Here is a 24,939-nt window from a genome sequence, read left to right on the forward strand (position 1 = left end):
CAATCTTCATATGTGGCCAGATTTTCAAAAGATTCCATGTAGCCTCAGCTTCACATGATACCAGGAGAACTGCAATTGCTCAGCACCTTCACCAATCAGGCCAGTACATGATGGTGTAGCCCAAAAGGCCAGAAATATTTGCTGCTGAGTAATTTAAAAACATCAGTTAAAGCTAGGAAGATTGGATATCGAAGTAAAAAGTTTTCTCCTAAAAATCACATTCTATCAACTGTCATAAAGAAACACAGTCTATTGTCCAGAAATAATATTTATTCATTAACAATAAAACACAGAATAGAAAAAGCCTTATAAATAAAACTATATATATGCTGTATTTTTATTCAGTACTCCACAAAAAAACATTACAGACAGTAACAAAATAATTGAATTAATTTAAAAAACTTCAAATATGATAGCACTGTTCATTTATCATGTTTTATCAACAATGCAATGGTCATTTGTTTACATATTACAATTTTACTAAAATTCGTAACCCTGCTCCTTAAAACAATTGAACCAATTTGTTACTTGATCCAAGATTTATAACATATATGTATATCCATAAACAATAACAGCTCTGAGAAAGTTATGCAGACTGTTCAATGGTAACTGCAAGTTGTTTGGGGGGGGAAATCACAAATGAACTGGGGTAAAAATCAAAACATTGCAGAAAAATTATATTTGGGTAACAATTACATATTTTCCATTGCCCTTTTAGTAATGTGATCTCTTCCTTTGTCTGATTGCTCCTGGTTTAGGTACTCTAGCACCTTTACTAGCATATCTTCATCCAGATACTGCCTGTTTTGTGTGTCGTCATTCTCCCGGGCCATGGACAGCCTTTTGCTGAGTGAGGCTAGTTTATCAGATTCTTGTGGTCCCAGCTGATTTAGATGTTCTTTGATTGCTTGCTCAAGCTGGTCGTCTTCCTGTTGATCATTTTCAGATGAAACTGGGACTGGAACACGTTTCAGCTGGTTTGTATTGATAACTTCAGGGTATTTTGCCAACATATTTGCCAAGTAATCTGCTAGTTCTTCATCTTTTTCATTTAGTTTTTCGTATTCCGTTTGTCGTCTTTCCAAATCATTAATCCAAGCAGCTTTAGGAAGTTGATATCCTTTAGATCTTCTGGGAATGTAGGAAAGTCTTGGCAAACTGTTCTCTTCATTAAGCTGATTTACAAAGTAGGAGGTTTTCTGATTAGCTAAATTATCAGTCCCTAAAAGATTGACAATATCTTCAATATTGAGGTCTTCAGGTAGATTATCTGGCATAACATTAATTGGCTGCTTCATGTAACCATTTTTAGTGTTCATTTTATTTTTAAATCTATCTGTGTGGTCTAGATTTGTTTCAGAGATGTCATCCTCAAGATCTTCTGGGAGCTCTGGTTCTTGCTCTGTCTCCACCCTTTCATTCTGCTGCTGCTTTTCTCCAGTTTTCAACATGTCTAGTAAATCCTCTGGAGGGATTTGTAAATTCCTTGAGATTTCTATTAGTTGAGAGATAGACTGAGGATCAAGTTTTTCCAAAAATGTACCTGCCCTTTTTTCTTCATGTCCAGTCCTTAACCTGCCATTTCCAATATTGCTCATCAGCCTCTTCAGATAATAATTCATTAGCTTTGTAATGTCATCTGACATTTGATCTTTACTGTCTCTTCCCATTTCATCCTCCAGGAAGCCTTGTTTCCCTGATCTCTTCATTTCATCATCAATCACTTCTTCATTTTTATCAATTTCCTCTTTACGATCTTTTATCTCTTCTTGTGTTTGGCTTTCCACTTTTTCCTCTATTGGATTCCAGTCTTCTCCTCCCACTACATCTTCATAAGCAATATTATTCACTTTATATACATCATCTTCATCTTCTGTGTACAATTTCTGATCCTCATCCAGCCTCTCTTTTTTGTGATTATTTGGTCCTGTCATCTTCCCGAGCTCCTGAAAGACAGACTCCAAAGTAGCAAGGCTTTGGGGTGTATATTGTTCTTCTACTATTTCATTGGTGCGCTTGAAAGGACTGTCTCTTGAACTTTCTTCATCATGTACATGTGGCATTTTGACATATTTGTGTCGTTTCTCAGGCCACTTATAAGCCTCATAATCATCACTCACGCCAGCTGGAAAGTTATCTGAACTCAGAGTATATGGTTTATTTTCTTTTGATCCAGCCTTTGACTCTTTTTCTGTTTGCCTCAAGGCTTCCAACATTGACCTAACCCATTGTGACTCATCTTCAGTCAGAGAATCTCTTATATTATCTGCTAGGTGGCTCTGATCTTTGCTTTCTTTCTGCTGCAGAAGAAATGGGGCACCTTGATAGAAATTGTAATCTGGGCCATTTTCTCCCTTGTTAGCTTGTTTGCGGAGATTTTCTATATATTCCAAGGCTTTGATCATATCTGGGCTTGGGAGCCTTTGTAAATTTTTCACTAAGTAGTCTGGGTTTTTCTGAAGCAGCTGATAAGGTTCGATTGAAGCTGCATCAACACAACAGATTAGAACAAAGAAAAGGGTGAGAGAGGAGGCTGCTCCAAGCCAGCAGGTTTTAGCATCTGCCATGTTAGAAATCTTTCCTTAAAATAAAGAAAAGGGATAGTTAACATACAGAAATAGTTAGTAAAGTGCAAAGCAAAAGCAAATTTGAGATTGCTGCTTTGAACTGGAACTCATGGTATTTATGTTTTTATTAATTATGAAAAGCAAATAGAATTCCCATATGATCCCTTTATGGCAACCCTAGATTTATTGTGAGTTTATCTGGAAGTCTTTCAGGTCATTCCTTTGATAAGGATACTGGAACCTATTGGTTTGAAATGATAAAACCATTTTCATACTATGGCAGGTAAAAGTCCCTAATAAAATTAATTTATATATAAAGGAGCTTGATTTTCCAATCTAAACAGAAAACCTAAATCCTACATAATTCATAAAATACCCATTTATGCATCTAGATCAGGGGTCGGCAACCTTTCAGAAGTGGTGTGCCGAGTCTTCATTTATTCACTTTAATTTAAGATTTTGCGTGCCAGTAATACATTTTAATGTTTTTAGAAGGTCTCTTTCTATAAGTCTTTAATATATAACTAAACTATTGTTGTATGTAAAGTAAATAAGGTTTTTAAACTGTTTAAGAAGCTTCATTTAAAATTAAATTAAAATGCAGAGCCCCCCCGGACTGGTGACCAGGACCCGGGCAGTGTGAGTGCCAATGAAAATCAGCTCGCGTGCTGCCTTCGGCATGTGTGCCATAGGTTGCCTACCCCTGATCTAGATACTGATTTGAGCATCAGCATTTGAAAATTTGGCCTAAAATATTAATACAAGCTTAGTGATAAACTGTACATAGAATCCGGTTGCCCAGTTGTCCAGTCTGCTACACTGACTCCACTGAATGGTTTTATTCCAGGCTAACGCCAATGTGATAGAGTGGAGAATCTGGCCAATAAAATCATGAGGTGATTTATATGTTTACTTGTATGAATATTTTAAAAATATTAAAATATTCCCTTATGCTGCTTTTCAAAAATATTAATAATAAACAAGTTTGTTATTTTTTCCATAGGCAGTGAGGAAAGCTAAGACCCTTTGTGGGTTAATCTATTCTGCCCCTTAAGGGTATCATATGTTGATGTCTTCCTAAATTGTTGTTTTTAAATGGACTTGGTCAGGCCCAGACTGAGTGGCAATTTCTTCTGTGGTGGCTAAACAGTCTTTCACTTTTGCTTTGAAATAAAAATGGGTGTTTTGTCATTCACTTCAAGCAAGTAGGATGGATACACATGTAGAATCTTGGCATTATGGGCCTAATTCTCTGATGGGTGAAAGCTCCATGAGTTAATGGAGGTGCACGGCACCAGAGAATTTTGCTCTATAAAAAAACAGAAGTAAAATAAGTGAAAATATTTTACCCATCACATATGAGTAACACAGTCATGCCATTGCAACATATGAAAATATTTCTATAAAAGGCCCAATCCTTCAAGGTGCTGAGGGTTCTCAGCACCAACTGAGGTTAAAGACTCCACTCCCAGGAGATACTTAGCACCTCACAGGACTTGGCTATAACAAATACTAGTCTATTTTACCCAATTCAATTATATTATTCCATCTGTCATGAATAAAGTACAGTAAATGAGAAAAATGGTGAGGATAGAAAAAAACACTGAGCTTAATTGACTTGTTTTGTTTCATTCACTTTTCCCATGAGCCTATGGAAAACATCCTGATAAGATGTTAGTGATTCATACTAGTAGAAGGACCTATATAGACTAGAATTTACCCATGGCTGTAACAGTAGATATGTTCTCTTCAGTTCACACATAGGATTTCCATCCAGATGATTCTTTATTGTAGTTTAACATGAAATAATTTGACAAAATAAAGTAGCCTCAGTTACCCACAATTGCTTTTTTTCCCTCCATGCCTGCAGCAAATTATCATTGTGAATATCAAATATTTTATCCAATCAAGTATTAATACTCCAGAATGGATTATTTCAGAGCAATCAATAACACCATCTCTTTTTATACTTAAACAAAAGCAAGAGAACCATGTACCTTCTGTTATGGAAAAGGCTTTAGCTTTGAAAGGGATAAAATCAGTCCAAAAAAACCCACAAAACCCTGCACAGTTACAATTTTTATGTTGATTAGAATCTATAGTTGCAATAGAATGAAGCTATGTTTTTCAATGGAGAAGTTGGTCACTGATTAATCTTTAGTTTATTAATAAATAAAATACTATGCATTTTCAGTTGCTGAAAAATTATTTCATAATAATAGATCTAGATCTTCCAGGTAAAACAGTACACTAAAATCCTCCCTCCCATGAAGATGATTAATTCAGCCTCTGACAGTACGTGCTATTTATATAGTATTATATCCTCTGTAAAACTTAGGAAAATCTAAGTAAAATCATGAAAGAGAAACACAGGCAAAGTTTAGACTGGCATTCTAGTAGCATTTTATTTAAAAAATATTTCATTTTGAGAGATGATATCTTACGAATTCCTTTCTTAATATTTCATATGCACTTCTGTCTGGATCAGTTTCACTTCCAATTTATTGAAAGATGATATTTGAAATATTTGAAAATAACAGTTGGATATAATTTGTTTTAAAACCTCTGAAACTAGATTACAAAAATCAGTTCATTAAATGTAATACCTTATTTAGGGAAAATAGGCTCCTCCCCAACCCTATTTTATAAATATGAGAAAAATAGAGTACGTTTTTCATGACGTCAAATCTATAAAAAACATTCTGTATTATTCTTTTTAAAGCACATTACGATAAAACAGCTGTTTTCCCAACAGCTGTAGAATTGTGGTGCTAGTCTGTATTGTGCAATCTGTCCTGTTAGCACCTAACAAAGAGAGAAGTCATCTCTTACCCAGACTCTTATCCATCAGATTAAGTAGTCACCATTTGTAAAATGAGGGGATTGAGTTCTCAGTGTAATGTGTACTGTCAAAGGAAATGCAGAGTGACAGAGGGTCTTCTGCAAAGAGGCAAACAACCAAAAACAAAATTCCCTTTCTGGGGTGTTTCCATGGCAGCATATTTCCCCTTGAGCCCTTTCCTATAGATTCACATGGTGCTCTGATGAGAATATAATATTTCCAATTAAAATTTTGCATGAAAACTCATAAGCTTTCCTATGGAACTCGCACAGAATTCGTAATGCTCTGTGAGCTACAGCAGGAATCCCTATGGGAATTGTCTGTAAGGAAAATGTGAAAATGCAACACACCCTCTTCATCATTTGTTTGCTTTTTGAGCAATTAAAAATGGTTGCAGTCAATTAGCTTTCTTTAAAGTTTGTCTTATTGCTAATATACAAATTAGGGTTCATATTAAGATTAATTTCAGTATTTTGTAAATCAAGTGGTTTCTGAATTGGCATACTTGATTGTTTAGATGGGTGGAAGATTAATTGAATTGTACATGTATCCAAGGCAACCTCTTATTTTACACCATTATTTTAAACATGTCCGTGAATCATTGAGAGTGAATGAAATCACAAAGAGAAACATTACATGATGTTTGATAGCTTCAGCGAACAAATGAAGCTGATGTCAAATTGTAATCACTAGCTGTAGAACCATTAACTTTTCCCACTTATTCAGTATTTTAATTATGTCATTTTAATTATTTTTAAATCCATAGCTAAATCATAGGTAAGAAATAAAAAAGAGAAAGATTCACCCATCTGGAAAACACTATTTCTATGCTAAATGAAGTGCATCAGGTTGTTATGGTCCCTAATTGTGCTGGTTTCCTAGTGTAGAGTGGAATGGGAAAAGCTCTGAACAAACAACTTTACATTCAGTCTTTGAAAGTACAAAGAAAAAAGCTCCCTTACCTGTGTGACTTAGACAGCAGAGCGAACCCAAAGCATGATCTTCCTTGTCTTTTTGCTGCGAGTTTGTGGACTGTTTTCAGCACTAGGACAGCTCCCTCTGCTTATACTGTACATCACCTGACTCTGCACTGCCACATTGACGTCACCTCACCCAGTCACAAACCACAAGCACGGCGGAGCTGTTGAGAGAATGCTGGAGAAAAATAAGTTTGGGCTATTTTTGAGATAATTCTTCTGTACAATTATGCCCTCTGTCTGCCTCTGGAGAACACTACAGATTTCATATAATCAGAAAGACTCGGGGCCAAAGAGACCTTCTGAATAACAAAGACAAGAACACTGGGAAAAACCCCTCAACAAAAATAAAAAAAACTACAATGAACATTCTGTGATCTGCATACAATTAATAGATGGCATCGTGACTTTCAACTCCCAGCATCCTTTTTGAGCATACCAGCCAAAATGGTTAAGAAATTATTTTTCTAATCTAATACAATAATAAATGCTTTCAGTTTATAAAGTCAGCATACACCTACTTCAGCTTTTAAACTGTGTACAGCCCCTGCCATGAATGTGGAAAGAGCCCACCCTACTGTTTCCAGTTAGATTTCATAGGCCCACACAGGTGACTGGACTACATGTGCAAAGACTGGATAGCAAAGTAGAAATATATGAGTTTTATAAAGCATGTGCACTGCTGGCCAAGGATTAGGACATGGTATGGAAGGGCTCACATGATACACAGGGTCAGACTATCTATTGCCCAGTTTTGCATATGCCTTTCCTGTGGGGCCACTGTGCCTCTCAGGAGCTGGCCCTCCACAGTTTGAGTGGGATTTTCAGAAGTGCTTGAACAGGCCATCATGAAACATTCATGAAACTCCCACTTAATCTCATAAGGGTCAATCCTGCCATTCCCATCTCCCTCTGAGCTGGCATAGAAGCTCCCCCCGCCCCCCCACCAAAAAAAAAAAAAAAGCAGTGGTGAGGGGAAAAACACAGGCACGAAAGAGTGTTTCCACACCACCTGCATATTGTATGCACTGTGGAGGAGGTGGTGTAGCCATTCCACTACACTAATTCACTGGCCAAAGCCTCTGCATAGAAGTGCAGAGTACAATGTAGTTTCTATTGCATCCCATCATAACAGAATGGCTCTTGGCTTTAGGATGGAACAAAGGTACAGGACTAGCTCTCCCACTCTGTCCTGCTTTTGTTTCCTTCTGGGTGCAGAAGTGGGTAGGAAAGGCTCACACTTCTCCCGCCCAAGTATTAACTTATTGACATGTAAACAATGATGTGTCATTTTAATAAACTCTACAGTCAGTTATCAGCATACCAAAGCTTGTACATGTAAGCAATAGGACAAAAATACTGCTTGGCTATAAATCAGAAAGCACAAAATATAATGCACAGGTAAAAGCCATTCCTTGAACTGCAGTTCTGAATGTTAGTGAATTTCTTCTACTTCCTTTCTATTTCATAATGGTCAGTGTGCTTCAGCTACTCCCTTTCCCCTAAATAAATCTTTCTTGACAATTCTGACCTTTTACAGCACAAAATGAAAAACTAGGATGAATGCCCCTTCCAAACCAATAAATATTACTAAATTAAATTGTCATAAGGAACAGAAAGGCAGAGAAAAACTCTACCCTGAAACCACCACCCACTACACTCATTGCATTTAGTGTACCTGACATGGACGTCTAAAAGGTGTAACAGTCCTCTCTTTCTTTTCACCTAACGTAATACTATGGTAAAATACAAGGCCATGCTGTGTCTGATTCCTGTATAGATACAAAAGGGAGAACTTTTTTCCCCATTGCGTTCCCTATTCTGGATCTGGGCAAAATCCAGCACTTTCTGTTAAGACCTCAACCCAAATGGTGAGGAAGGGACAAGGAGAACTGTGGCCCTTTGCAGCTTCCCTGCTGATAGGAGAGTGACAATGATTCAGTTGCAATGTACACAAAAGCGATTTTCCTCATTTGAGACGTTTGACATATGCCGTGTAGCTTGTTGGTTCTCTGCTTTACTGACTGCTGAGCAGTGTTGTGAGACCTATTTCCCCCACACAGTCCAGCTAAGTTGTGGCCTGGATTAAGCCACTGTGGAATGGATTGCCGAATACAATACACCGTCTCACTCAGCATGGATTCGTCACTCTCAAGAGGCTACAGTTATAGGTACACTCCTCCAACATCCTAAAGAATACTTTGAGGCATTAGCCTTCTCTGAGACATATTTCCCACTGCAGCAAAGCCACTCTGTACTGCAATAATTCTACAGTGGCATTGAAGCCTTATGAGCCAAACATAATCTTTGTTCTTTTCACGTACACAATTATATCCTTGTCCCCTGTGTTATCAGTAGCATGGATAACCTTAACCTGCTCTCTTGAACCTCTAGAGATAGGACCAGCATCATTCACTGGTTTTGGAAATATATCAGCTACTGCAGCTTTTTCCTTCCTCAAGATGTCAGTCATTCAGGGCCCCTAAATCATGTCTCTCCTTATGCCACTTACTCTCAGTTGAAATCAATGGATGCTAGGCATCTAAGAATCTTTGTGAATCTGGGCCTGAGGCCCCAGTGTCGTAGGATGCTGAGTGTCTCTAAAGAGATACTGTGAAGTCTCCAATTCTATTGAAGTCAATGGCACTACATGCATGAGCAAGGGTTTCAGGACTACCATTCCATTCTATGGACATGGGTAGGATAAACATACATTGTACCAGCCTGAAATCCCTTACTAAGTAATCACATCTTGCCAGTGCTTTTCAAAAGCATTTTAGCCATATTATGCTCTCCACTACACTTGGGGCAAAACCACAATAGTCAAATCCAATGTTTTAAAAATGTTATCTCTTTATGGCATGTTTTGTAGTGTAGATAGAGTTTAAGTGAGAGCCCCGGATGTATATCCATTAATAAAGTAAGTACAGTAACTCCTCACTTAAAGTCGTCCCAGTTAATGTTGTTTCGTTGTTACGTTGCTGATCTATTAGGGAACAGGCTCGTTTAAAGTTGTGCAATGCTCCCTTCTAACATCATTTGGCAGCCGCCTGCTTTGTCTTCTGCTTGCAGGAAGAGCGGCCTGTTGCAGCTAGCCGGTGGGGGCTTGGAACCAGGGTGGACCGGCAGCCCCCCTATCAGCTCCCTGCTCCCCTAAGTTCTCTGTGCAGCAGCTGCCCAGCAGGCTATAAATTGCTGGCAGTTCAGCTGTGCCTTCCCGCACTGCCATGTGCTGTTCCTGCCCTCTGCCTTGGAGCTGCTCCCCAAGACTCCTGTTTGCTATGCAGAGGGGAGGAGAGGAAGAGGGGGGCTGTCAGGATGTCCCCCTCCCCCCTGCTCCTGCACCCCGCTTACCCCATCTTCCATAGAGCAGGGGGGACACACGACAGGGCTCAGGACAGAGGGAGCTTGCTGGCAGCAGCTGCAGTCTCAGTAAGATGATCTAATTAACAAAGCAGTGTACTTAAGAGTAGGGTCAATGTACTTAAAGGTGAAATGCGCATCTCTCTCTCTCACACATAGTGTGTGTCTCTGTCTGCAATGCTGTCTCCCCTCCCTCCATTCTGCTGCCTTGTAGAGTGTGAGAGTTAACCCTTGAGGGCTCAGCCAATTGCTAGTTCATCATTTAGCAGTAAGGCATTCCCTGGGAAATATCCCACACTCTGACTCCTCCACCTCAACCAAGCTTCACAGTCATCATCACTGTGTACCAGTATTAAATTGTTTGTTTAAAACTTATACTCTTTCTGTGTGTGCGCACATATATATATAAAATATAGTCTTTTGTCTGGTGAAAAAAATTTCCCTGGAACCTAACCCCCTCATTTACATTAATTCTTATGAGGAAATTGGATTCACTTAACATCGTTTCACTTAAAGTCACATTTTTCAGGAACATAACTACAACGTTAAGTGAGGAGTTACTGTAAAGTTTCCACCCTACCTGGCTCTGCATGAAGTAAAAGCTAAGATACTCAGAACCTTGTGTGAGAGTAAACTTTAAAAAGAGATTTTATGTCACATGTTAGGGGGAACCCCCCCCTTTTTTTTTTTTAAACAAAACCAAAATGACTTCAGATTGTGAGTGTCCTGTATAGCACTATCAAGGTGGTAAGAATGGAGAGGGGGGAAAAATCAAAATTTGGACGCGCTGCTGCTGGAAAAGAAGTGAGAGACAGCATGGTCTAGAGGACTGGTAGTAGGTATATCTGGGTCTACTACCATCTCAGCCCTGACTTGCCAGTTGACCTTGGCCAAGGTTCTTCCCCCTCTGTGCTCATGTTACCTTTCGCACCCTTTCTCTATTTTGTCTATTCAGACTAAGCTCTTAGTGGCAGGATCCATCTCTCACAATGTGTATGCACAACCTGTAGCACAATGAGGCCCTGATCTGGGGTGGTGTAAGTAATAAACAACAACTGACAGCATGCTTATTTGTTGATGTAACTATATTTGCCAACACCAAAGTGATTTGCAGTTTGTGAAGAGTTAACTTCAGTCTATTTCCTAGTTTATATAATTGGTGTCAACAAAGGTCAGTGCTGCTTAAAAATAAAATGGGATTGTGTCAATACTGAAGTAAATTGGATTTTTTTGTCACTCTCTCCCGCTGGCAACTAAAAATAATTTACTGTAAATGCACAGTTTATATGCAGCCACAACATTTTGAAATTGCTTTCTTATCTGACATCAATATCCATAACATCTTTTCTTCAGGGGAGGGGGGAAATGGAGCTTTTCCTTAACTCAGAAAATGACTCATTGCAGACAGAAGTTGGTCCGATAAAGGATATTACCTCACCCACCTAGTCTCTCTAATTGCAACTATGGATATTTTACTTAATACATACATTTGACATCAAACTTTAGTCCTATAATGGACCACTTATTTCCTGCACATGGTTGGTGCTCAAAAGATCAGACATATTTGTATGCAGATCTCTCTGACCTCAATAAACTTAGTTCAAAATAAAAGGCTCACATTTCATTGTCTGATTCATACAGAAAAACAATAAAAGAACAAGTTAAGGAAAAAGTTAGCGCTTTGCTGGTTTCAGGTTGTAAGGATAATCCTGAAGGACCAAAGAGGCAGAGTAGGACAAGAGTCTGGGGGGTCCTAGATCAATGGGAGAAATTCCACACTGCAACAGGATTCAATAAGTTCAAAGCCAGCCTGGCCAACATGCCTCACTGATCAGCTAGCGCTCATTCCACACGGACACTTCTAGAACACAGGTCTCTGGGAACAGCAAAATCCACTTGCATTCAACATTTACATATTAAGGATCTTATTCTGCTTGAATTTAAAAAAGAAGCCTAACTCTGACTTCTGATACATGGGTGAATATCTACAGCAACTGCACTGATCTCGTAGTCCTTTCCTTTCAGATATTCTGCTGAGCACCCAATTCTGTTTTGTTTTTCTGGTGTAAATCACGAGTAACTATTGTATCCAAACACCACAGTAACTCCAGTTAAGTGGAATTACATCAGTTAAACTGGGGTAAGCAAGATCAAAAAATCAAGCCCTGTGTGAAGTGCAAGCTCTCGTGTCCCCAAGGCGATGGGAAAAGTCTGTCCTCATATCCACATAAGTAACTTCCAGTACCAGTGATGGGCTCTCCCCTTGTCTGGTTGTGACTGTTACAGGGCAAGTTGTGCTTTAGACCCCTTTTAGTCCCTCTCAAGTGCATCCCTGTGGTGACAGGTTTCAGGCTGTGGATGGAACTCTTAGACTAAGGTTCTAGGTTGCAGCCCCCTATGAGAGAAATAAGCTCAATTATATTTGGCACCTGCAAGAACTTTCCTTCTGGGATCCTAGGATCAGTAGCTGATTAAAGGGACTCAAAACAGCTTCTTCAAAACACAGTATGATTGAATCACCCAAAGGTACATACCTTCAGAGAAGTGAGTTAAAACAGCTAAATGCCTACAGACATGGGTCTCACCTAAACATTATCCTTTCCTTGAAAGTTTTGACAAGTTCCACTCAGTCCAAACACCCCTAACTCAGAGGCTGGGAGATATTAGCCGTCACAGAATACGCCGCATCTCTCTCAGTCTCTATCCTGAGCAGCTGCTGCCCACTCACCCCCTTTCCTTTCTAGGCAGGGCTCTAACCATTTCGTTTAGGAGGGATTGTTTTGTTTTGCTTTTAATCTTAAACTCAGGCAGCTGGGCATCCCTGAATTCATAGCTCCTCCATTATTCTCTTAATGCCCTTTGGCATTTTCCTTGGTGATATCTTATCTCTGTCACTGTTTCATTTCCTGCTCATTTCCTAGCATCCTTTGATTTAATTCTGTGTCGTCAGACAGAATAATATCAGGCAGAGAAACTGAGTACATATAATAGTCATACAAAACAATACAGCTCTCTCGCTCATTCTCCAGAATGGTTTAGTTCAGAGTTGTGCTCAAAGAGTTGGATTTCTTCCACTCTTCCTTGCCTATGTTGCTTAGGAACCAAGATCACTCACACAACAGGAATCTACAAAACCATAACAGACTAGCCAAGATGGAGCATTTGCATATCATAACAATAGTTCCATAGAACCTGCTTCTACTCCCACAACCCCGTCCTGTGGCACCAACATGCCCAGGGAGCTGAGCAGAAAACCAAACACAAGAGAATAACATATTCAAACCCAAATAGAGATAGAATAAGATTATTGGAAAGAGAGGCCCGACACCATGACCAATGAGTGACCATGATTATTTTGATTTTAAGCATTGGAGAGGATTCAGGCAAGGTAGAGTTCTAGGAGACATGCTTCATATGCTAGGGACTGTCACAATGAAACCTCAGCACCTTCCCACCCCAGATAGCGATTGGGATAAGACTATTATTATGTAGTTAGGGCACTATTACACTACCACCTAGGGACTCAAATAGAGAGCAGGGCTCCATTGTGCTGGGCACAGTGACTTGCCCAAAGCCAGTAGCAGAGCTTGGAATGGACCTCAATATTCCTGAGTTTTAGTCCAGTGCTAGATCCACTAGACAATACTGCCTCTTGGGGCCCAACTGGTTGTTGCCTTATGGCTCCTTTGTATCAGTTCGAACTCCAGAAACCATGTGTTCAAACCCAATGTGCCAAAATGAGGTCAGCAGCCACCACAGAAGGGAGAAGGGGACAGAGCCCACCACAAGAAGGAGAATGTAAAGGAGGGAGCAAAATCAGCATGACTAGAGTTCCACTATTCTTTTCCAGTTCAGCCCCCGAGGAGGGTAATGTGTAAGGCAGAAATACAATCTAACAAATTAAAATGTGCCTTTTCTTTTAATTAGCAAAGTATTTTTATCCCCTTCCTGTTTCCTCCGCCCCCTCCCTCCCCCCCCCCCCCCCAGTAGTTTAGATGCCTTCACAGGCATATGACATCGTCTTCCCAACATTTGGTGTAAAAATATCAATATCTGTTTTGCATAACTGCTATGAGCGAGTTACATTTACCAGCCGGCAAAGATCAAGAGTCTTCTGGGAGCTTGCTGGATCAAACTGTCATGATTTCAGCACTGCTTTGCGTCAGACAGCTGAATTTAAAGTCAAAACACACAGTTGCAGGGAATAAGACAATGAGCGATTCTGAGTCATACTCTACTGAGGGTGAAGAGAACAGATTAATAGACAGCAAACATGAATGAAAGTGAATGTCTCATTTCAGTCATGCTGCCACTTCTTAAACTCAAAATAGGATTTATTTTTAGTCATCCGGAATGAAGAGGATTTCTTTGCACCTTGCCAAAGGGAGTTTAGAAAAGATTTTAATTACTGCGGGCCAGACTCTGATTTCATTTGCACCAATCAGAATGTGGCTCTGTGTATTCAGAAAAATTCTGCTGTTCGCTATTAACTCTTAATGATATTTCTTCATCCATCAACTTTAGCACAAATTGCACTTATTGGAGCTTTCAATGTTGTTAAGATGCAGCATGACATAGTCCTGTCCCATCAATTCAGCCAAATTGGAAAACAAGTTGCAGACATACCAAAAGTTCAGCCAAAATTGAAAAATAAAATAATTTCAAGCAAATAAGGCTGAATACATCCTCACATGCTGGGTCACTGGAGAACCACCTAATGCAAGTGTTGACGTGAACCAAACCTCTGACCTCTTCACTACAGTGGTGGTCACAAACAGGGCTGCCCGGGGGGCGGGCAAGTGGGCAATTTGGGCCCTGCAGAGGCCTCCACGAGAATTCTATAGTATTGCAATTTTTTTTTATGGAAGGGGCCCCCAAAATTGCTTTGCCCCAAGCCCCCTGAATCCTCTGGGCAGCCCTGGTTAAAAGGGGCAACATCAGATATTGAAGCCCCATTATTTCTGCTTTTCAGAATAAAGGCAACAGACCAGGTGGCCTGATTCTGCTCTCACTCCCATTGGTGTAATTCTATTGACTTCAGTGGTGTTATTTCCAATTTGGAATTCCCTCCAAATTTAGGTGCTTAAGGTTAATTAGAAAAATGTGGTCTGCCATTTAAGACTTTAGCCCAAGGCCACTGAGCAAGTCTGTGTCAGAGCTTGAATTAATCTCAGTGCATTAAACCTCTGCCCTCTCTAGTGGCCTCAGAACCCCACCTTATTCAGACAGTTGCAAAACTTTCCTAAAAGTTAGCAGCTAAGCAGAGGTCCCAGCACAAGGTACTGAACTCCATTTCTCCCACAGCAGGAGGATGGGATTGCAGGGAATGGAACCGCCACATGCTTTACATAAAATGAGTCCATGTGGGGACTATACCAAAGAATTAGCTCGCTAACCCACCCCTAACTCCTCAGTGAGCTTGTTGTATTTACATCCTTTAGAGCAGGGGGGCAATTTAAAAAAACTGTTTGGCAAGCCCACCCAAGAACGCAAAGTTTGGCTCCTGTGTTGCGCTCCACAGAAATACTAAGGGAGAAAGCAACCATTCTGCCTCTGATGAATTCCCCCAGACAAATGCACTACAAAATCTGGCTGGACTGATAAAGATGATGGTCTAGATCTCTTTCCCCTCCTCCCCCACACTAGACAGGCTTTCCTTCAGTATGAAAAATAGGCTGGAGTTACTAACACACTGGTTATAGTGCACATTTTCTGTGCCCTGTACTGGGACTGCAGCAGAAGATAGCTTTAAAAAAAAACCCACACCAATCACTACCTACTTGATGTTTTCAGTGAGTTAAGACAGACAACGATCTCAGGATTTGTGATGAACTCACTGGGACATGAGCTGTCAAAAAGCCTCATGTAAGACACTGTAATAGAGGAATTCATATGCAAAGAAAAAAAATCAGAAAGGGCAATATGCAACTTTGAGCTGCTTGAGTCTGTCTCAAAAATAGTTGCAGTAAAAGTTTGATTACAGATTTTCAAAGCACAAAACAAGATGTAGGGGAAAGTTGATTAGGAAGGAATGCACAGACAGGGTTTGCCAAAGTTGTGGGGAAGGCGGGGGGAAGGAGAGGGCAGAAAAAATGCCCATTCTGCCCTCTAATATTTTATCCTGTCCTACTCTCTCCTGTACACTGTACGCCTTTCTCCTTCCCTTTGCATCTCTCATTCCTCCCCACTTGTTATTGTCTCTCCTTAGCGCTCTCTTGCTCTCTCTGCCATGCTTATTCATTCTTGGTCACATTCCTTTATGTTTCCCCCTTACTCTCTTTTGGTTTCCCCTACCCTGCCACAATTTGCTGGGCACTTGTGATGAGGGAGAGGTGAGCAAGAGCATGGATGCTGGCCCTAGCCTCAGTCTGTAGCCACCTGCAAACGATTGTGGAGCCAGCTGAGCTGCTCTCTGGCTGTCCACCGACAGCTGTCTTAACATGGCTCAGACATGATGTGGGGGAAGGTTGCCTTGAGAGGGCTGTTCTCTGGGAACTTCATGGAGAGTGAGGTGACGGCTGAGAGACAGACCTGGGGGAAGTCCCTGAAGTGCTCCCTTCTACCACCCCCAGTCAATTTCATCAACTCAGCTGGCTGCTCTATGAGGTAGCTACTATGAATGGGTTTAACAAAAACCAGCAACTCTGTTTGCTGAAAAAGGAATGGGCATTACTTGGGGACATACCTGGGTTCTAGAGACACGTGCTTAGCTTATTTCTTTATAACCATGGAGATTGTGATGTTCATTCACATTCATGTAGAATGGGGCGTGATGATCATGGACAAAGGCTAGTTTGGGCGTGTGGGAAGTGGATTGGGCATCAGTAATTTTGAGGATGGTGATGGTTTGGTGGAAAATATCTGGCAAAATGGTTCTGAGTCCTGGCAAAAGTATGTTAAGGCTGGCACTGGAGATGATAGAGGCATTGGCAAGCTCAAGGGGAATTAATGAATTTCTTTTACATACTATTGTGCTTTTAGGGTGAAAAATGTACACTTTCACAGTGTATGCCATCAACAATTTACTCTGAATGAGGGTTTCATGAATGAACAAATACATAGTGGGAGTGTGGACTCAAATTAACTCAGCAAGGGTGTATACATTAGCCTCCTCCACTGTAATCACTGGTTTGAGCGTGCTACATTTTAAACAAGTGGATAAAATTGTTTGAATGCTTATGGACAAGGATTATTTACAAATTATTTCTTATTCTGATAAAGGACTTGCAGAAAATCTGCTCCACAAGAGATTTGGGGCTAAGCTACTTGTATCCCTTAATTATACTAAAACCTCATGAAGTTGCACATTAGTCATTCACAAACCTGAAAATGTTCAGTGATTTTTGGATCTGTCTCTAGCATACAGAGCCTCACATTTTTATCAGCAGGTCTGTCTGGGGATATGGGGCAGCAATTTATAGCAGGACATTTGCCATTTATTAATACAACTTATTTAATTGTTTGAAAAATTAAATAATTCACAAAGGGTAGCCCAGTGACCAGCACAAAGTACATGCTCCTTTACACAATAGAGGCCAAATTTTCAAAACGGGCTTCGGCTGTCCCCAAGTGACTAAAATGATGTGTGGTTTAGCAATGCAGTTAAATGGAACTCAGCTTCTAAAGCAATATTACATGACCAAGTTTTTGTTCACCAAAAAACTCAGCGGGTGACTGATCTTGCATCCCTTGCTAGGATTGCCAACTTTCTAATAGCAGAAAACTGAACACCCTTGCCCCGCCTCCTGCCCCATGGCCCCCCCACTTACTCCATCACTCACTCTTCCCCATCCTCACTCTCGCACTCATTTTCACCAGGCTGGGGTAGGCGGTTGGGGTGAGGGCTCAAGCTGGGGGTGTGGGCTCAGGGGTGGGGCCTGGGATGAAGGGTTGGGGTGCAGGAGGAGACTCTGGGATGGGGCCAAGGAGTTTGAAGTGCAGGAAGGGGCTTCAGGCTGGGGCAGGAGTGTGGGAGAAGGTGTGGAGTCCAGGAGGGAGTTTGGATTCAGGAGGGGGGCTCAGGGCTGAGGCAAGGGGTGGGGATGTGGGAGGGGGTAAGGGGTGCAGGCTCCAGGCAGTGCTTACCTCAGGCGGCTCCTGGGAAGTGGCCAGCATGTCTCTCCGGCTCCTAGGCAGAGATGTGGCCAGGAGGATCCATGCCCTGCCTCCACCCGCAGGCGCTGCCCCTGCAGCTCCCATTGGCCGTGGTTCCCAGCTAATGGGAGCTGCGGAGCCGGCACTCAGGGCAGGGGCAGCATACAGAGCTGCCATGGCTGCCCCTACACCTAGGAGTCAGAGGGACATGCCGACCACTTCCTAGGAGCCACACAGAGCTGGGTCGGGAGCCTGCCAGCCCCACACCAACTGGACTTTTAATGGCCCGGTCAATGGTAGTGACTGGAGCTGCCAGAGTTCCTTTTCGACTGGGTGTTCCGGTCAAAAACTGGAAATCTGGCAATCCTATCCCTTCCTCAAGTTTGTTTTAGTTAATGCCACTAGCCCACTGTGACCCACGGACCCCTTCATGCTAATCGTGCAGGGTACAGGGTGTGCATAGGCTTTAATATAGCCATAATTGTTCACTGAAGTGTGGCATAGATGGTCTCTACCAGAAGCCAGTAGCTCACTGATTGTCATAACCATTGTGAAATGTCTGTATGGATAACATTTAAGAAGTCATGGCTCTACACTGAAAATTATGTTCTTAAGGTCTTGGAATTAAGGCAGGTCACCCAGAGGTGACATACCTCAGATATGTTCCTTTCAGGCAGAAGATAGCAGACACTTATCTCCTGGGCTTGTGTACATATACAGTGCTGCAGTGGCATTCTTCAGTCAGTGTAGGTACTCCACCTCCCTGAGAGGCAGTAGATATGTCAAGCGGCGAAGCTCTCCTGGCAACAGCTCTGTCTACACTGGAGGTTAGGGCTGTATAACTATCTCTCTCTGGGGTGTGGAAAATCATGCTAAAGGCAGGTGGCAGTGAGGTGCCTCACAACCCTGGGTGCCCCTGGAAGACATCACAGCCACCAGTAGTGTTGGGATTGATCACATAAGCATGGGCTTTACACACATGCACATGAGTTTGCATCCCTTTAGCAATAGTTGGAAACCAGCATTTATATTCCACAGGCATTTCCAAAATTCAATTTAAAAATTAATCATTCTAAGTCAGATCAAAAAAAGCCAAAATTTCAAAGTTTTCTGCAGAACAGAAATTTCCCTTCCAGCCCTCCCCCCACCACCATCCCCCCCCAAAAATTGGAACCATCAAAACATTTAATAGGGATAACCTCAATTCATTTAATTTAGACTTTCATGTTACATGTTTAATGTTATATTATTGTAAAAATATAATTTTAAAGTAAGTTTAATATAAAAATCAAAACAATCAAAATAATAAAGTGGGAAAAAACAGACTTTTTCCCATTGAAAATTTCATCAAAATTGACATGATCCAGCAAAATGTTTAGATGAAGCCATGTCTTTCCCTGAGAAATTGTTCCCCTGAAATTAATTTCTGACCGGTTTTTGTTGTTCTTTATATTACAGCAGAGAGTTTGTATTTTATCAGTTACATTATTTTTATTTAAACCCTACATGAGAGAACAACAACATGATCTTTCTGTAGGCTCATACCCCCTGATCTCTAGAGTGCAAGCCCTCACCCTCCAAAATGGAGAGTGATCTTTGATCTCTGCAGCCACATCCCACATTCTTACACTCGGACAGCTGCTCTGTGGGGTTGCAGGATCAGCTCTAGAACTGTCTGGAACATTTTTGTTGAAAGTTTTCAACTGGAAAATGCTTTTTCTGTAAAACTGATTTTTTTGTTGTTGCAAAAAATCATATTGCTTTCATCAATACCTAGTGACAAAATCAAATTATTTTGAAGTTTTTTTTGTTATTCCCAGAGTTTTCATTTTGGAAAAATTTTGAAATTTAATTTCACAGTGAAATTTCATTTTATATTTTTACTTTTATCATCACTGTCCTTGTGGCAGCCTTGAATCATGTTATCAGGGTCCTCAAAATAGCTGCTCCTCTAATCAGTACACTGAGTGTTCATTCTTCTTTTCTTGTTCATTAATTCAAAGTGTCAAATTATTTCATTACAACAAAAAAATAGGAGACACTTTGAGCAAGAAGAGAGAAGATGTTTCAAGCTTCACTAAATAGCTGCCCTTAATCATTTTAAAAATAAAATACAATACTTTTACTATTATGGCATATTGTAACGTTAGTAGCACATAATATGCCTTGCCATGTCATAATATATGTCATTATGAAGTTAACTACAATAATGTAAAATAAAATATAAAGTTAAAAAATCATTTTAAAAAGTTTCATTTTTAAATGAAATTTTACAAATATTTCTAAATGGAAAATTTGGATTTTTTATTTTATGGGAAGTTTCAAAAATATGATTTTGTTATGCATCAGTAGGAAAACAAGATTTTATATGTCAAAATTTCCCATGAAATAGAAAGTCTGTGGTTCAGCCAGCTCTAATCAAGACCTAGGGAGTTAATCATCTCATATCCCAAACGTATACACAAATCCAAATTTCATGCCCAACATCTTGATTGTGGAAAACTGCATCACAGGGGGCTGAAAATTGGCCCCACTTTTTCTATGCAGGGCCAGTTCTAGGGTCCCATTATTAGAGGGAAGTGAGTATTTTGGGGCCCCGGATGTCACTATTTAAGAAAAGCAAACAATTTTCCAGGATTTCAGAGCCTAGTTCAAATCCAAGATTTTCTAGGGTCTAAGAGTTAAGTTTTTGCTGTGCTTTTATAATTTATATAAAGGATGAAGACTCACCTACCTGCTGCTGTTCCACTGCTTAACATTGTATAACTTTGTACATATTTTGGAATTTCAGACAATAATTTGGAGCCCCTTGAAGATCTTCTGGGCAGGGAGGCAAATGTCCCCTTTGCCTTTCTCCCCTCCCTCTAATAGCACCAGGCCTGTGTCTATGGAATCCTTAGGTTACATATTGATTTGCCCAATGCACCCTGCAGTTTTCATTAGTGCAATATGTATCAAAGTGCCTGTGAATCTGGTAAAAAAAAAATCCATTACAAATATCAACCGATACATATAAGTCACCAAGAAGGTCATCAGACTTCATTACCCAGGCAAAAATCCTACTGAAGGTAAAATCAGTCCAACTGCAGCCACAGCTCTCAAGCAACTATGCAAAGATAATAGAAGAGATCTAGGTTAATAAAGCTACCTCCAGCCAAGCAGGAACCTACTGGTACTTAAAATACTTGTTCACCAATATTGCAAGATGTTCTACATCAAACTTCATAGATAGTATGTGAGCATGTTCAGTACCTTTAACATTTCTGACAGAAATATGAAATCCATAAACCTAACATAGAATTGGGAATAGAAGGGAGAATTATTTGAGATCACAATAGAGCTGACAAAGACTACATCTCCCTGCCATTTATTATTGATATTTCTCCATACAGTTTTTGGCTGCAAATGATTTTGGCAGCCTTTGAAAATGATTGACTTGCTGCTTTTTAAAAAAAAAATCAGGGAAATACAAGTGTGTGACAGTTCTTGGAGGCTGTGAACAACCAGAATTTATTTCTGTGATGTTTTATCATTTTGAAAACTCAGTTAATGATTAGACTGTGTTGTTTAATATCACTCAATCTAGAAAAGCTCATGTTAGCTAGATGAAACAGACAGGTTGCTCTACACATTATCCATCAAAAGTCAAAATGCAATCAATCAATATTATTCCCCCAAACTAGCTGCAAGATAGCTGAAAACTAATAGTATATCTGCAGGTTGAAGAGAGAAATTGCCTTAAACCTTCAAATTGTACTCCAGATAGTCCCTGATGGATGAGAAGTAGAGTGTTAATGATAGACTGCTCTGCTTTAGCTAGAAGTCTTCTAAAATCCCCACTTTGCTTCTCTCTCTGGTGAAAGGGTCTTGACTGGCAGGTATACTACATATAATTAGGGGAAAGTACTGTGATTTTCCATTACACTACAGTAATACATTGCTCTACAGCCTGCTCTCGCACATGCAGATCACACCCAGTACCCACCAGTATTAGAGATCAGCATAGTGCCCGCTGTAGTCACAAGAATTCTGTTTTGGAAAGCTCTAGCAGGAGTGATTTGATTTGGAATCCCCCCCCCAGACTACCAGTTAGTCTCTATGAGCATGTACTAGAAGTTGAGATAATGGTTAGAGAAATTGAATCCTACCAGTCTGATTGATCACCCTCCCATATGGTAAAGGCAACCAATGGGAGGAGAGAGCATGTGTGTTCTTTCACAGGCATTGCTGAGCTTTTCCCTGCCCTCCCTTTCGGAGGAAGTCGGAAGCATACACTTCGATTATAGACACACAGTGGTGCAGACAGCAGGGGAGATTGTCAGGATGGACAGACATTGGAATGATCTTTGCTAGTTCTGCTGTTGACACACTGATCACGAGGGGATTTGGCAAAAGCTTTCCTCTGAAACAACAGTCTCTCCCATACAAGGGGACGAAGCGGGAGAGAGGGAAGGGATAAAGGAAGGAAAATGAAGTTTCCATCTTCCTTAGAATTTGGAAAGGATCAAAAACTCTTTGCCTAATTATAGTATATAAGTGGGGAATGGGCATCAGAGATAGGGGATGGATTCTTGACTGGCTAGTTGCTCACCACAGCAGCAGTAGCATGTTAGCCTCCCTCAGGCTAAGCATAAAGCCAGAGGAAAGGGAAGAAGGGAACAACATATGGTTTTGCTCCCCAACAAGAGAATTTCATGAAACTTAGAAAGATTTTACAGAGATTGTCATTTCTGCAGTAACACAGAAGAAATATACAACATGATTTAGAAAACATTAGACATATGCTATTTTTCCAGTCTAATAAAATGTACTCAAACAAACTGTTTATGTCAAGGGATCCTCAGAGACAACAGAAGGTTTGTCATAAAACTAGCTGCCAGAGTGTTGGTCTGATGATTCATTTTCAAGAGGGTATGAATTCTTAAAGCAAACAGACGCACAGTTGAATCTCATTCTCCAAATCTGCAGTGTTCCTACTTCTGTGATTTTCCCCCATGACCCATTCAAAAATGAGCATCAGAATAAACAAGCATTAAACTTCACAGGCAATGGGTACCGAGATTCCAGGAGCCAGACTCCACCATGGGTTTTGGTGGAAGTAAACAAGCTTTCAATAGGATTCAGCTAGATTCTTTATTTAATTTAACTAGACTAACTCAAAGGGCCCTTACTCATGATGAGTAGTACCTTAATTCACAAAAGGTTCCACTGACTTCAATGAAGCCACCCGTGATGTAAGTAATATTCAAAGTGAGTAAGGGTAGCAGAGGCTGACCAATGATGATACAGTGCTAGACCATCGTCTTCTCTTGGCTCCGCCCCTAAACTCCTTCGACTGTTCTAGAACAGATACTGCAATCACTCACACCTTCTCCATTAATTAATATATTAGATATGTCTGCAATCAGATCTGCCTGCATTGACCGCTGAAAAGCATAGGTATGCTTGCATTTGTGAGGTTGGACCACCAAGTGGTATTGGTATGATGGTATTCTGCCATCCTCCAAATTGGGCAAGTCTCTGCATCTTTATCTCCTGCACTTGTGCAATGAGGGATCCCTTAGAAGGAACATTCTTCATCCAAAAATGTGTGTTTTTAAACCAAGACAAAAATGATTCATTAGCTACTGTCTAAAAATCGATCAGGTGGCAAGTCACTGCCAGCCTTACCTGGGATAAGCTTTGCCTATGTACCTGCATAGGTGAGTAGTCAATAGGGAGTTGTCTGTGGTTTTCTACTGCTATGTCTTACAGGTATATCAAAGAGCCAGATACTAAATCTAGCACCCAAGATCTTGTTTTGAGGACTAAAGGGATTACTCGTCCATGCATGGAGATTTTCTCCATCTGTTGCAGATGTAATATTGATGAGTTGCTTAATTTTATTTAACTGCTTCAGGATATTATGCGATAAACACCCCAACAGAGTGGAAATTGCTTATTTTTCATTAGGGTAACCATAACTATAAATGGTGCAGGGGACTTTGCGTTGTGCTGTAAACACACCTCGGTATTGCATTATAATTAGCCAACTTTTTTCATTTTAAATTAAGGGCTATAGCAGCTACTCATACTCTTTCTCTCTGTGGAAAGGCTCAATTTGCTGATTTTTTCATGGGCAGACAAGATTTTCCCTCCACCCTACCTCTGTTCTGCTGGCATGACTTATAGGCTGGCACAATATTAGCTGGATTCTGAGCAGAGGTGATTCTCTTTGCTAACAAAAACCATGCAACAATTTCCCTTCCCTTCTCTTTTTAACAATATTGTGAAGGCTTGCAATCCCTCAGTTTCCTTTTCTATGCAAATTCATGCACTCTGTGCAATTCATGTGCGCTAGTCATTGACTGTCAGAACTTTATTTAAGATGTTTGCAATTGTGTCATCTAGATGACAGCTACCAAAGGGATTTTAAACACTTAACCTTCACTCCCAATTTTTAGAGACTTGGAAGCAGGGCTTGGAACTAGCTGGTTCAATGAAAAAAAGATGGAGAAGATCTTGCCTTGTATATCAAACATGTATACAAGTGCACTGAGGTTGAGATAGAAGCAGAGGGCAGACCTGTTGAAAGTCCCTGGGCAAAGATAGAAAGGGTTAAAGAAAAGGGTGGTCATGGTAAGTGACTACTATAGAACACATACCAGGAAGAAGAGGTGAATGAGGTTGTTTTTTTTTAAACAACTAACAAGATCATTCAAAAAAACCGCACAGGACTTGGTGGTGTTGGGAGACTTTGACTAACGAGACATCTGCTGGGAAAATAATCCATCTGAGAACAGATTATCCAACAAGTTCTTGGAATGCATTGGATACAGCTTTTTATTACAGAAGGTGGAGAAAGTGACTAGGGCAGATGCTATTCTGGATTTGATTCTGACAAATAGGATGAAACTAGCGGAGAATCTGAAGGCAGAGTGGGTGAAAGTGATCATGAAATGCTAGAAGGAATAAACAGCAGAATAAAGACAATGCACTTCAAGACCTTTAGCAAACTCAGCGAATTGGTAGGTAAGACTCATGGGAAGCAAGTCTAAGAGAAAAGAACTCAGGACAGCTGGCAATTTTTTAAAGAAACATTATTAAGGATACAAGA

At 40.4% G+C, this 24,939-nt stretch overlaps 1 protein-coding gene across 2 annotated transcripts; it reads right to left on the reverse strand.

The window, feature by feature from the left end:
* Nucleotides 1-313: 313 nt before the first annotated feature.
* On the reverse strand, nt 314-6,477 carry SCG2 (secretogranin II). 2 transcript variants are annotated; one of them, XM_054039640.1, is made up of 2 exons: nt 6,372-6,477; nt 314-2,581 (listed from the first exon to the last, which is right to left on the reverse strand). In XM_054039640.1, the coding sequence occupies exon 2, from the start codon at nt 2,565-2,567 to the stop codon at nt 693-695; it is 1,875 nt and encodes a 624-aa protein (XP_053895615.1). In that variant the 5' UTR covers nt 2,568-2,581; nt 6,372-6,477; the 3' UTR covers nt 314-692. The 2 variants fall into 2 exon arrangements, with proteins under 2 accessions (XP_053895615.1, XP_053895616.1); XM_054039641.1 differs by having other exon boundaries at nt 314-2,576; nt 6,372-6,432.
* Between the last annotated feature and the right edge of the window lie 18,462 nt (nt 6,478-24,939).

The sequence above is a fragment of the Malaclemys terrapin genome, chromosome 9 (genome assembly GCF_027887155.1).
Source record: "Malaclemys terrapin pileata isolate rMalTer1 chromosome 9, rMalTer1.hap1, whole genome shotgun sequence".
NCBI lineage: Eukaryota > Metazoa > Chordata > Testudines > Emydidae > Malaclemys > Malaclemys terrapin.